Genomic DNA, 15,179 nt, shown 5'->3' with positions numbered 1-15,179 from the left:
AAATTCTCAAAGAGGATGTTGGGGGAGTGTGAGGTGACCAAGAGTGCAAAGGGCTTCTGGTAGGTTAACTAGGCTAGAGGTGGGTTGGTTAAAGGGGGTTGGGGATGGATTTAACGCAGGGTAGGAGGGAAAAAGAAAGAAAATCGAGAAACATACTCAATTTTCTGTCTTGGGCCACTAGATGACTGGTGATCCTGTTAACCAAGTAGAAGGAATGGAAGGAGTATGAGGTCAGAAGCAAAAATAGTGAGTCGGAGGCCTCTGGGAAACTTTCATGCATAGATGTCTGGTAGGCATTTGGAGACTCACGTTTGTGGATGGGTTTCTATGTCAATGAGCTCTAAGGTGAGAATGTTTGTTGCATCATCCACAGAGAGGCTTTGCTAAGCAGAGTTAAGTAAACACACCAGACAGTTATTATGTTGTGGTGTCTGTTCTGTGTCACACATTCATACATAGACAAACACAATTATCCCTACATAAATAAATAACAGTAATTCCTACTGGGTCATACATAAATTTGGGTGAGTAATTCACTGGATGTGGGAGATGGGGATTAAGCGAGGGTAGGAGTGGCATTTGAAATCCCTCATCTTTGGGGGGGATTGCTATTTGTTTGGGATTTATCATGAATTTCTCTATCCCCAAGGCCATATCAAAATTTACATTATTGAACAGTCTACGGTAGCACCATTCCTGCTATTTTACCTCTGATACCTTCATTCATTTGTCATTTTCATTTTCTATGAATTAATGAACATCCTGAAGCTATGGGTGCTGACATCCGTCTGTTATCTCCCTCTAGGAATTAAGTAAGAGAATGTTGGCATCTCCTCCTTTGCTTTGAAACACAGTATCTCATCATATTTGGCTTAAGCTGTTGATGTATTTAAATGTTAAATTCTATTTTGGATTTTTGTCTTCTCTTTTACAGATTCACCTACATTTTATTCCTTAAAGACACTAATGCTAGATTTTAAAGAAAAAAGAAACCCATACTGGTATATGGAGTTTTTTGGAGTTATTTCCTTTGTGCCCTTCATAGCTAGTTTAGCGTGTGTTTCTTTATTTGGTTGTTTCTTCAAGGACTACAGGACAGACCATTGAAGCCCTACCCGTATGTAGATCTCAGGATTTTTTAAAATCATGTATTTAATTGTTTTCTATGACAAAATAATCAAAAATTAAGAAAAATCAAACTAAGACAAAGATTAAATTTGCATTATTGGGGGATGAGGGGGAACTGGATGAAGGCAATCAAAAAGTACAAGCTCCCATTTATAAGATAAATAAGTCCTAGAGATGTAATGTACAGCATGATGAATATGATTAACACTGCTGTACGTTATATAAGAAAGTTGTTAGGTGAGTAAATCCTAAGAGTTCTCATCACAAGGAAAACAATTTTCTATTTCTTTGATTTTGTATCTATGTGAGATGATGGATGCTCACTAAACTTACTGTGATCATCATTTCATGATGTATGTGAGTCAGATCATTATGCTGTACACCTTAAAGTTGTACGGTGCTGTATGTCAATTACATCTCAATAAAACTGGAAGAAAAAAATATAGCTTGTAAAAATATAAATAAATTTGCATTGTTTCCAGAAATTGATCATAAACAAATTGGTATAAAGTATTTAACAATATTTTCAATATTTTGGAACTGGTTTCCCAATATTATTACCATTAAGAGGCAAAACAGGGAAATACGTGTCTGCGATACCTGCCTTGTGGTTGAGGAATGCTAACATGCTTTTCTAGTGTTGGCTGTGGCTCCAGAACGTTTAGTAGTTTCTGGTGTGACTCTTCATTTCTACACAGGTTTGTCAACAGCAGCGTCATGTCCATCTCATTTTCATATTTGAAGGGCTGCCAATCACTATTTTTTAAAGATATAAATCTAATTTCTTTGCCTTTCCTCCCACAGGTTATTCTGCCAACCATTTAGTAAACCTAACTGCAGACTTTGCTGGTTTGGGTACAACATTTACTCAGTATCCATTCATTTTTATTTCTGACATACTAAGCATATGGTCCTAATGCTCTATGAAATCAGACTCTTGGAACGAGATTCTGTTATAAATTTATTGCTCGTTACCTTTATGTGATGTTACATTATATACATCACTGAGCCTGCATGAAAAGCTGCATAGATGGAACAGATCTATTTTGACTTTTGAGTTTGACTTTCTTTCTTTTTTTATAAACATGGAATTCAAATAACCTTAGACATAGTTTATGGCTTTTCAGATATACTTGAATGTGTTATTGGCTATAAGGTCTTTATTCACATTCCATGCCTTTCATTAAGACAAGGATAAATGAATAAATATTCCCATGATTGTCTGATGCAGGGTTCAGCAAAGTAAGGCCTAAGAGTCAAATCCAGCCATCGCCTGTTTTTGTACCGCCCAATTGCTAACAATGGTTTTTACATTTTTAGATGTGTGAAAAAGACTCAAAATAGAATAATACTTTGTTTCACTCAGAAATTATATGAAATTGAAATTTTAGGATCCATAAGCAAAATTTTATTGGAATATAGCCATATCCATCCATTCACATACTATCTACGGCAGCTTTTATGCTACTGGGGCAGAGTTGAGTCACTGAGAGGGGGGACCTTGTAGCCTGAAATATATACTATCTGTCCTTTTCGAGAAAACGTTTGCTGGTCCCTGGTCTAATGCATAGCTGACTTTATTTTTTAAAAATTCTAAATATCAAGAACTTTATGCAGTCAAACTAATACCAGAATTAGTTATTCCTTTATTCTAAAAATGATGCAGGGTTCAAACTTATCCATTTCATGGTATTATACTTATTATTACAGTACCCTTGCTTATTGCCTGGACAAACTTAACTCCTTTTGCTATTTCAATTAAGAGAAAAGTTTACCCAAAGAAGAAGAATGCTAAGTTTCAAATAAATTTCCTTTTCTCCATTTTCTGTCATTATCTATATATTTAATTTGTTTTAATGAAGGTAATTGCACACAGGAATAACTCTGATCTAGAAGTAAAAGAGTCTCTGTGTTCAAATTTAATCATCATCTTGTTTTCTAGACTCACATTAAATAAATAATTAGTTGAAGTCACTGTGAAAGGCAGACGACAGGGCCCGTTAAGACAGGCCCCTTGGATCTTTGATGTGCCTACATTTTCTTAGAGGTTGAGGATAATTAAACTGGAAAGTGACAGCCTTAAGACAGGCTGCTCTTCATAGTGAACTGCTACATTGATTTACCAGAGACAACTGTCAGAGTGAAAGTAGCATTTATTCCTAGATGAAAACATTAGCTGTCTTCTTTGAAAATAAATTATTTTGCCTCTCCCATCACCCTAAATTTTTTCCTCTTTCATTTTTTTGTGTTAGAAATAATTAAAATGGGTTAGCTTTTTGACTATTATTTATATAAAGTATGAATAAACCCCAGGGACAATAATATAGAGAGATTTTCTGTGATGTTCTGTGTTTCTGCAGTGTTTTACTTTATTCCAGATGCAATTGGGGATTCTCTATTCTTAATTCCTTTAATCAGTTATCAAAGGTTATGGGTTTTTCAGATTATATTCCAAAATAAGTCCTGGAAATCATGTATTTTCTTTGCTACAAGTCATTTCTGGAATATTCTGAGGAATTCATTCTTCGATTCCTCAAATATTTATTGAGTACCTACTGTGTGCCAGGCCCTGTTCCTGAGATTTGGGGTATATCAGCGCACCAAATGGGACCAAACAAGATTTTTACCCTTGGGGAGCTGACATTCTAGAGGGAGGAAACAGGCAAGAACCAAAGTACATGATAAACAAGTAAATGGCGTAGCATATTAAGAGATGATCAGCAAAATGGATAAAAAAAATCAGAGCAAGGGGGGAGAGAAATATCAGAGTGGGAGTTGGGATCTGAAATAGGGTAGTCAGTGAAGGCCTTTTTGACAAGATGATGCTTAAGCGAAGGACTGAAGAAGCTCTGAGACTTAGATAAGTAGATATCCAGGGGAAGAGCATTGCAGGGAAGGGGGGTGGAGTGAGAGTGAAGACCCTAAGGTGAGAGAAAGCGGACCTGTGTGCAAAACAGCAAGGAGACGACATGGCCTGATATGGGAACCACGGTGGGACTTTTTGCTGGAGTGTGACATAATTGAGCTGACTCTTGGCTGCTTTGATATGGGGGTGGGTTGGGGCAAGGCAGAGCAGGAGGAATAGCAGTGAGGATGTGGCAGTAATTCAGGAGAGAGATGGTGCTGGTTTGGACCAGAACCCATCATGGAGGTGGTGAGGGTGGGTGAATTTTGGATGTATTTGAAGGTGAAATGTGTAAGGATTTCCTGACACATTGGATGTGGAGGTGAGAGATAAAACGAATACGTTTTGACTCCTGTTTTTGTGTTTGTTTTGCCTGGGAAGTTGCTATCAGTCCTCTATAGGTGGAACTAGTTTGGGGGTGAGGGGGGAGGCAATCAGAAGCTCCACTTTGGGTATCCTGAGTTTGAGATATTTATTAAGATAAAATCAACTCTGTAGCATCCCAGTTGGTCCTCTCCCAGTGTCTGTCTCATGGAAGCATAAAAAAAGTGTTTTTTAAATATTTAATATACATGAATATAGTAAGCACCACTGTAGTTTGAGTGAATTAATGAAAGAGCATTCATTGAGTGCCAGGTATCAGGCTGTTCACCATCACAACACAAAGGATAGAACCTGATCCTCATTAGAACTTCTCAAGGTACATGGTGTTGTCTTCATTTTACAGAAGAAAACATTCAAGGCTAGTGACTTGCTTGAAGTTCACATGGCTAGTAAGTGGCTTTCACTTTGAGATTCAAATTCATGTTTCACAACTTCAAATACAGCCTCCTTTTGATTTTATCAGTGAACTCACAAAAGAAATATTAGTATACCTGACTGCCGTTTGCTGAAAATCTGATTTTTATCTTCAGACTATAACACAAGTGAACAAAAACAAGCCTGTAAGAAGCATGAACTCTACGTGAGTTTCCGGGATCTGGGATGGCAGGTAAGAATGGTCAACCAACTTGGTTGCTTCTTGTCTGCTTTATTATCAATCCTGAATTACTAGGAATCTTTGTCAGTAATTTTTCCTATACGGTAACCAATTATTTTTGACGTGACTATTCAGTATATTGATTATCCACATCATTTTTATTTCTCCATTATCCTTTCACCATTGAAATATAACAGAGTTTATGGTAAAAAAAAAAAAAAAATTACGCTGAAGAAGAAATGCACCCTTAGAGAGTGAAAAAAAAACCCTGTTCTTTAAATATCCCCAAATTTTCATTTTAATGCCCATTTTTCAGATTAACTCAAGCAATTTCCATTTGCCTCCTATGGTCCAAAACTATTGGTATAAGAAATAGAATCCTTGACTATGTCTCTGTCATAAGGTAGATCTGCAGAAAAAAAATTTTTTCTTGTACTTAAAAATCTTATTGCTTTCTTTTACATCTGCTTCACAAACAGGGTGAGAAGGAGGATTTAACCAAAATATTTTTTTTTTAAATTAATTAATTAATTAATTTATTTTTGGCTGTGTTGGGTCTTCGTTTCTGTGCGAGGGCTTTCTCTAGTTGCGGCGAGCGGGGGCCACTCTTCATCGCGGTGCGCGGGCCTCTCACTATCGCAGCCTCTCTTGTTGCGGAGCACAGGCTCCAGACGCGCAGGCTCAGTAGTTGTGGCTCACGGGCCCAGTTGCTCCGCGGCATGTGGGATCTTCCCAGACCAGGGTTCGAACCCGTGTCCCCTGCATTGGCAGGCAGACTCTCAACCACTGCACCACCAGGGAAGCCCCCCCAAAATAATTTTTAATGGCTCTCTGTTGAAATAGTTTAAATTGGATTGCTTAGATTACATTATTCCATTACATTGGATCCTCAGAATATGAGCTATTATATTGAGAAATAATATGAACAAGTAAGCATTTTCAAATTTATGATAAACCTTCTACATGAATTGTTCAATAATTTTACATCTGTGACAAGTTTTACATCTCTGGAAAAAAAATCAGGGCCACCATTATAAGTGCCAACATTTTAGCTTCCTAAAATTTTTCACGTACAGTGCTCAGGAATTTTCTCCAATTCATTTCTTTTAAAGAGACTATAAAGTTAACACATGAATGGAAAGAAAAATAGGACAAGGAACAAATCTTACAGCTTTAGGAGCTTGTCAAGCTTCTAAAGCAGGAATGAGTTAGTAAGAAGTAATGAGAATTATCTCAATTAAGTTTATTCTTCTTTTCCTTTCTGGTTCACTTGAACTTTCCAGAGTTCATCATTTCCTGTTTAAACAATATTTAGAATGCTATTTCATGATTAAGGCTTTATTCATGAATACATGGGTTAATACAGGCTATGAATATCTTACATAGTGACCTCTTGGGAGAAATTACAGAGGACAATTTCTTGTGAAAATATTTATACTTTTGTTGTAAACTTTAACTTAACCATAAATTAAGGGCTTGGAGGAGGCTGTCCTATTAGAGTAATTGTTGGACCAAGAAGAGAAACCGATCCAGATTGTATTATATTATATTAATTATATTTGAGCATTCTTTAAGAATTGTTTTTCTGTGTTTTTATTTTGGTGATATTATTTCTTCTTCTCTTCTTGTGCATTTTAGGACTGGATTATAGCACCAGAAGGATATGCTGCATTTTATTGTGATGGAGAATGTTCTTTTCCACTCAATGCCCATATGAATGCCACCAACCATGCCATAGTTCAGACTCTGGTATGCTTTCTTTTTGCAGGATGGAAAGTGGATTATGATGCAAACTTCCTATAAAGTTATTTGAAAGGAAAACATCCATTTATAGTTAGAAATGCATTTTCTTCTCTTCTCAAACTCCTAAAGTAACGATTGTGCCAAAGTAACAATTGTGGATATAGTCAGGAAATTCAGGCTGGCCTAAAGAATAATTCTGATTCCAGAATGGGGAAGGATTCAGTGAGGAAAATTGGAGTTATCACATAAAGTGGTCATTGTGCACTGATTTCTTCACCAGACAATATGACTAACCACACAGGCACTGTTTCTAACCTAACAATTCATTAGCAGTCATTGCAAAAGCATTGAATGACAATCGTACTGAATTTCATCCGAGGGTTTTTTCTCTCATTATTTAAGAATGTTCTATAACATACTTTGGTATTATGGAAGCTCTTCAATGTATTATAGAGTATAAGTAGAAGACTGGTTTCTATTTTTTGATACTTTTTTCTTTATAATTTTTAAGGTGGAAATTATCCTTCCTTTTCTCCCTTCCACACTTAGGAATATAACAGTGACTTAATCTCTAATAATCTAGACTTATTTTTATGAAAAAGATAATGAAATGTTTATTTCACCATCTCTAAATGGTCGTACTGTATCTAATGAGCTCATGAAAACCCTTGAGAGTCTGACGCGCCTGTCTTACGGTGTGTGACTTGATATGTGGGGTGAGGGGAGGTCAGCCTCTGGAAGACTTCAGAGGGAGAGGCTTCTAGAAGATGCATAGCCTATGTGATGTGATCCCACATTAAAGTTTGGGTTCATAGGAACATTTCAACTAAAAGTAATTAGGACAGAAGGAAGGGAACACATTATTTTAGAATCAAGACAATGATGGGAGTGGAGTTACTTGGTGGATGGCAGTAGGAGAGCAGGAGCTATTAGAAGAACATCTGTCTTTGTGGATGAGGCTTGTTTATGACCAACAGAAAGAGTAACTATTAGAATTTGTGAGGAGTTAACTCTTCAGAAGGTTACCTTTTTTCACAATTAATTTACAATTTAAAGCTGATGGAAATAACATCCCAGTTTCCTTATGAATAAAGAACTGTACATATACATTGACAGATTAAATCATTTGACTTGATGCTTTGCTGGCATCTTTCTGACCTCAGAGGTACTACAGGATAGCTAGACACCAAAGATACATATCTATGGCAAGTAAAGTATAGATATTGTCAAAAACTTTAGAAATGACTTTGGATTAGAGAGGAAATAGAGAAATAAAACAAATATATATTTTTAAAGGTAGTCATTTATACATATTCTTTTTTCCCCCAAGTTTGAAGATATGCATTTATTTCAGAATACAATCACATAAAATTATCAGGTTGCTTTTTAATAATGAATGGAAAACATTTGCTCATGTTTATCCTTCCCCAACACTGATTTTTCCACCCTAGATTTCTTTGATATATCATACCCAGAAAACCCATATGTCTAGGGAGAAACTCTTACTTCCTCCTTGATAACAAAATTTATATTGATTTAAAGAAAACCTTAGTTTGCTATGGCTCTTATTTCACTGTCTAAAGTGAAGAACCAGAGTCTAAATTCCAACCAGCAGGTTCGCTCATGCTTGCTTTGATGTTGCCAATGCCATAGAAATATTCTTCTTTTTATTGATTCTTGACCAATAAGGTTGCCATATGCAAAATAGAGTAAATTCCTGGGGGTATTTTAAATTCTCATATTCCTTCATCTATGCTATCTATAAATATAAGCACTTCTTGATATAGGATATCATTACTGGGGGATGGGGAGCAGGTATGTGATACAAGGAAGGGTATATTGTATTCAAACTTCCTCCAGGAAAAGAATGTCTGTGGAGTCCAGCCTTCTATTCTTCTGTATGAGAATTCACATTCTGAAATGTGAGTCATCTGAAAACCAATCGCAGAGAGAGGAACGCTGCTGTCTCACACCTGAAAGGAAGAGCCCTGGTCACTGTCTTTCTGTCCAGTCGCAGCAGAACAGCCACTATTAGCCTATAGAGAAATGCCACTTAATTTCCCAGCAGTTAAGCTCTTTGTACTGTCAATGACTTAGAGAGCTTTCTGTGTTTCCTTAGATATGCATCCAAGTTCCCTCAGGCTATACAATGCTTAAGTATCGAAAAAACTCTTTGTCAAATACCCCCCATCTCTCTTTTTCTTTTTTAAAAAATATATAATTACATACTGTCAGCTCTTAGGACTGTAGTCTAGAAGGCAGCGTCTAAAAACAAACATTTTTTAAAACACTGACACAGACTTGGAACAGGACCCTTGTCTGTATCACTGTCCTGGGATGTGGAGCATAAAGTCATCCCAGAACTTTAAGGGATGTGGGAAGTTTGGTGGGTTTCTTTTTTTTTTTTAATTCCCCCTGGCATTGTACACTCTCTACGTTTGTCCTGTGAAGGACATGAAACAAGAAGACAGACGTGTTTGTTGTTAAAGGAGAGCAGGTTTGTGACAAATATGTTTGAGAAATGATTGAAGAACAATCTCATTTTTTCAGAGTGATGGCTTGGTGAGGCGGTCCTTGAAGCAGGGGGTTATCCATCACGGGTGTGAGAGTTGAGGACAATAAAGCCGAGGAGGGTTGCAGGCTGCATCTGAAATTGGGAGAAACCATCCAGCTTGCAGTTTTGTGAGGTCTTAGGAAATTTCACATCCGTGTCCGATCACCTCATTTTTCCTGCTGTGTCTGTCCATAAGCAGGGCTCCTATATCATTTCAGCCAGGAGGTTGTGCAGCCAAGACTCTAAGAGCTGTATTTTCTCTTTGTAGATCCCTAAGGACTCTGCAGTGGGACTTCCCATAAACTCCTCTGGGGGAAGGGCTGGGGGCGGCAGAGGTGGGTGGGAAATGGGGTACAGTGTTCTGGCTCCTTCCTTGATTATTGAACATCAGAGGCAAACCTGCCAGTCTGATCAAAGTGAGAACAAACCCTTTACTTAAGCATTTCACTGTCCATGTATAGCTGCCTTTTCAGGCTTTGGTGGGGAAGATGGATATTTAATTTTTAAAATATCTAGGCTCCTTGCTTCTGCTTTAGCTTAGCCTGCTTTTTGGCACTTGTCTAGGGGAGAAAGCAAGTCAAAGGATGTTACACTCTGGCCAATTTGATAAAAAATTATGGGGAGAATAGTTGAAATCATTGCTTTAAAGCAAGTATTGGATTTTACCTGGAGTTTATTTTGCTGTGATTTGTATGCTTCCTTTACCATGGAAAATGAAGAGTTGGCACAGCTTTTAATTTTATTGTCAAAAAAAGTTATTGATTTATTGTTTAGTTATCCTTTCAAAAGTAATTCTTAGATTCACATCTTTCTACAGTGCAGTGGTATGGCTTCATTGATTTTGCATTTAGAACTTCTGTATTTCTCATGAAGTAAATATAAGTGGTCGTTTTAACCAAAAGCAACCCAGTGCTAGTTGCCATGTTCTTTCCCCCAGGAAAATTTCCACTGAATATTCCATAGAGGGAGTTTTCCTTCCTTGGTAGAATATTTTTTAAAGTGCCAACATGTAATTAGAACTGGTGGATCGAGTCTAGGTGTTAATACTTAAGAATACACCCTTCACTACCAGCCCTACCCCACCCTGCCATGGAACATAAACAGAAGAAAGGGAGGTAGCTTAAGGGGGTGCTGATAGTCAGTGACAAAATGAGAATATTACTTTCAAGCTGCAAACAAAATGTCTATCTTAATTCTTAAAGAACAAAATGTTTTTCCCCCCCAGGTTCATCTGATGTTTCCTGACCACGTACCAAAGCCTTGCTGCGCGCCAACCAAATTAAACGCCATCTCTGTGTTGTACTTTGATGACAGCTCCAATGTCATTTTGAAAAAATACAGAAATATGGTAGTGCGTTCGTGTGGCTGCCACTAATATTAGATAATAATGGTAATAAGAAAAAGATCTGTATTAAGGTTTATGACTACAATAAAAAGTATCCTTTCAGATAAAAGGGGAATTTCATAAAATTAGTCTGGCTCATTTCATCTCTCTAACCTATGTACAATATCATGTATATAGTCACTTTTATTTATTTAAAGGTATATATTCTCCTTTGTGGATGCCTTTTCAATAAAATGTATTTTATAGGTCACTGCATTATGCAATAGATCGCCCAGTCTAACTTTCAATAGGATATGCTGAGTCCAATTCCATTTCAACATTTTTTAATGTATTACACTTTTTATATAATTTTCTGAAATTAGACAGAACTCCTTTGACTGTTAAGTATCGTTGAAGGAAACTGAATGCATTCAGTTAGGCTGTGCCAATGAAAACTCTGATAGGATATTTATTTAGAAATAAAACTTAACAAAATAACCACCCCAAACAAAAATTCTTGGAGGAACACAATTTTTCTTTGAGAGTTTCTGCTTCGTTAGATAAAGTGAAATGTTGAACTGGATTTGAATAAATAAATGGGAGGCAGAACACAGAAGCTGAAAGGTTGCGCATTATTGTTATAACTATTTGCTTGAACAGAATTGGTGTAACTGTAGGAAAGCGTTCCCTCTTGGCTCGTGGGTTGTAAATTTTTCAAAGAGCTCAAAGCTTCAGGAATTCTGTGGAGACAGACTTGAGCCTGTGTCCATAACTTTCCAAGTTAACACTAAAAAAGCATAGTACAACCTTCTTACCTCAAATAAATCATGTCTGCCTATTATCTAGAACACTACTGCTGCAGACATTTTTTCAGATTTAAAAACAGTCCAAAATAAAGAAACATTTACATGTGCTCCCCTACCCTCCCCACAGACAAGAGTCACCGCATGCATAAAATATACCTGAGCAAAGAGGCCGACAGAGCCATTTTCTGTAGCTCTATTTTGTAACTGAGTTTGCTGATTGATGGGATGCAAGGGATTTTATTTAGGGTAAAAGCACTGAAACTCAACTGGAGGAAATTACCCCAAATCCCAGAAAGGCTTTGACAGAATTGCCATTTTGAAAGAACAGCTGAAATCCATTTTGCATATCTTGGAGAATGAGCTCATTGAAAACCTTATTTTGGAGGGGGATTTTGTAAACCTTCCTCCAAGCACAAATAATTCCAAATGGGAAGGTTCTGTTGTGTGTATGTGCATGTGTGTTCTTCCCTCTGAAATTAATTTATTTTCTCTCTCTGTTTCTCTCTCTGCCTTTTAAGGCTAGTCTTTAACCCACTGACTTTTGGAAGAATGACATTTAGTGGATAACTTGCTATTTATGTGGGCTCCACGGCTAGGATTATTTACAGTTCATCTAAAATATTCATAAAGCACCATTTATTAATCACCCTTTTGGACTTTTTAAGTAAAATTTGTATCAGAAATAGCTTAAAAATGTTATGGGTTTGTTCGTGATTCAGGAATATTGCAATGTAGTTTTAAAATACAGTTTATCTTAAAGTAAATTTGATAATAACTCTATTTGGGGTACATTAAGTAATATATTTTTGAATTGATGGTATACCATTATAAGAATAAGAAACGAAAGTCTATTATATTATTCTTTAAATATGCTGTTTAAATATATTTCTGTGTTTTAAAATGCATTAAACTTGTGATGCTAGTTTTTACTGTGCTTCTTGATTTGGCTCTTTTTTTTAAGAGGGATATGAAATGTCATAAATTGAGACTATAAGCATATCAGATGTAAAATGTTTGTGGATTACATGTTTTTAATTGCCAAAACTAGTTTTTGTGCTGTTGATAAATAACTCACTATTAAATGAGCAAAGCAACCATCCATGAATTAAATATTTTCTTGATCTGTTCAAACAACAAAGAAATTTTTATTTTTTCTTTTTTTGTTTTTGTTTTCTTTTCCTTTTTCTTTCTTTCTTTTTTTTTTTTTTTTTTTTCTTTTTGGCCATGATATGTGGCTTGCAGAATCTTATTTCCTCAACCAGGGATTGAACCTGTGCCCCCTGCAGTGGAAGCGCGGAGTCCCAACCACTGGACCGTTAGGGAATTCCCCAAAGAAATTTTTAAAATAGCAAAAATATGATAAGGATGGAAAATTACCTTACTTATTCTCTTTCATTTAAAAAGGGAGATATTTGGCATTAGTATTTTCACATTTATATATATATATATATAAAAATATATATATATAGTGTATATGTATATATATACACATATATGTGCACATATGGCCTGTTACATTATTCTCAAATAACTATTATAGTAAATTCTTAGTATTACTTTGAATACTCAAGCTATTACCAGAAATCAGAATAATTTGACCTATTTTAACAGGATCCAAACTCTTCAGTTCTCTTTAGCTAGTTATGTATTGGCTTCTTTGTCTGTATGCTTTAAATTTTTCTCCTTTATAGGTATTTTGCTTTGTAAAGTGGTCCTAATCCTTTTTGAAGTTAGAAAGGCATCAATCACAAATACTCATGTTCTTTAAAACTAAGGCAAATATAAATTGTCTGCATTGAAGTAAAGAAAGAATACACAAAAAAGAAAATGCAAAATTATTTTTTTCTCAAGTAAAGAATTGTCATTTTATAATCCTTGTATCACCATCATTAAATCTGAGCCACTGCCTACTGGCTACTATACAGTCTGGCAAACTTCATTTCTCAAGACATTTACAGTGAATGATTAGCTTACTCTATAGCTCCATTCAAGGCAGAAGAAATCCTCATTCCCAAACACAGGTCACTGTCTCATAACCATTCAATCAACTGCTCAGTGGATCATACAGTCTTGCTCTCAGATTACCTGCTTTTCTATGTTTTTCCTTTTGCAGTTTTTTTTGTGTGTGTGTGTTGGGGGGTGGCCAGAACTTTTTGAAGTTACAAGTGAAGATGCCTTTGATGATAAAGTGGATACATCACTAAGTATACATCTATACATCTGAATTTTATCAAGTTTGGTTAAGATCATAACTGGAGAAAAAGTAGGAAAGTAACAATCAATGCTAGTATTTATTTTTATGTATGCAGAAAAGTGACACTCTATCCAAGTTAGCAATTTTAAAAAAGCCAAGGTTCTGCAAAAATCACTTCCAAGTCTCTTGCCATATTTGTTAGAAGCTGTTTGAAAGATGGGGATTTCAAAGACAGGAGAACCTGGATCAGATACAGCCTTTAAAATTACACAGAAACTTCAGACTTTTAAAAACATGCACTTTAACCTTTGCATCTTAGTTTCAACTTTACAGAGGCAGCTAGCCTCCAATCAGTGGGGAGAGGATGGGGAGACGCACTTCAGCCTCAAATCCTGTGGCTTATATATAGGAGGGTAAGAGAGGAAACAATGCAAAAATAGCCTCCTCACTAAGCATCTGGAAACAGGACCTACGCTGATGGTTCAGTGGGTTGTGGTCAGTGTTTTCTTCCCAGTTCATTGTGACTACATGGTGAAATACAATAGAACCGACCTAAAAAAACTACAGTGGTTGTCATCCTGCAGATACCTATAGGAAAAACCCAAACTAGGAAAATAATTTTCTACCTTGAGCCACAGGCCAATTAAGATGTCTTCACTTATGTATCTTTATACTTTCTTCATTAAAACACACAATACATACACACTTATAAATAAGTGTATTTATTTAAATAAAACACATATACTCACATACTTATAAAGATGTATTGTTTTAAAGAAGAGAGAATAAAAACATGAATACAAAATCTTTTAAATGAACCCATAGAACTTCTGGGAAAGAAAAATATAATACTTAATTTAAACTTTATGGGATATGTTATGGGAAAAGTAGTGAGCTGAAAGACAGATCTGAAGGAATTATCTGGAAGGCAGCTTTGAGACAGATAAAGTGATAGAAAGTCAAAAAGAACTTAAAGTAAACTGAGTAGTAACATCCATTTAATCTATATTCCAGAGAATTGGGGACAATTTTGGGGTAAACATGTGACTTTTCAATCAAAGCTAGCTTCTCAACTTGGAAGGCAGTGAACAGGTAATCACTATCCTCAAATTGCTCAGAAAAAATAGCTGTCATTTGGAACTCTTTACCCAGCAAAACTATTTCAAACATTAGGGCAAAAGAAAAACATTCTCAGGCAAAGAAAAATGAGAGAGAATTTACCACCAATGGCAAAGCCACTGCTAAAAGTTTTACCTCAGGGAGAGCCAAAACTAACCCCCAAAGGAAATGTATACAAATATGATGAACAAGAAAATAGTAAACATGGGGATAGATTAAGATAAAAATGTCTAATAATTGTGGTTTATAACAGCAAGAGAGTTAAATGGCATTCAATAGGGTTAACTACAGCAAAATACAGTACAACTATAGAATGTATTATGGAAGGTGGATGGTCAGAAATATATGTTTTGTATTTTACTTGATGATAATGATTAAGTTAGACTATTAACTACAGAACACAATGCATATTTTGAACCAGGGTTGG

General features: G+C 35.9%; 1 protein-coding gene across 1 annotated transcript in view; it reads left to right on the top strand.

Moving 5' to 3' along the window:
* Nucleotides 1-10,687, top strand: part of BMP5 (bone morphogenetic protein 5) — a 115,811-nt gene extending 105,124 nt beyond the window's left edge. Inside the window, exons 5-7 of the mRNA XM_061195182.1 lie at nucleotides 4,948-5,024; nucleotides 6,651-6,761; nucleotides 10,535-10,687. Coding sequence (XP_061051165.1) covers nucleotides 4,948-5,024; nucleotides 6,651-6,761; nucleotides 10,535-10,684 — 338 coding nt within the window. The 3' untranslated portion in view covers nucleotides 10,685-10,687. The remainder of the gene's footprint in view (nucleotides 1-4,947; nucleotides 5,025-6,650; nucleotides 6,762-10,534) is intronic.
* Nucleotides 10,688-15,179: the final 4,492 nt, after the last annotated feature.

The sequence above is a fragment of the Eubalaena glacialis genome, chromosome 7 (genome assembly GCF_028564815.1).
Source record: "Eubalaena glacialis isolate mEubGla1 chromosome 7, mEubGla1.1.hap2.+ XY, whole genome shotgun sequence".
Lineage (NCBI taxonomy): Eukaryota > Metazoa > Chordata > Mammalia > Artiodactyla > Balaenidae > Eubalaena > Eubalaena glacialis.
This window is presented reverse-complemented; position numbering and strand designations above follow the sequence as displayed.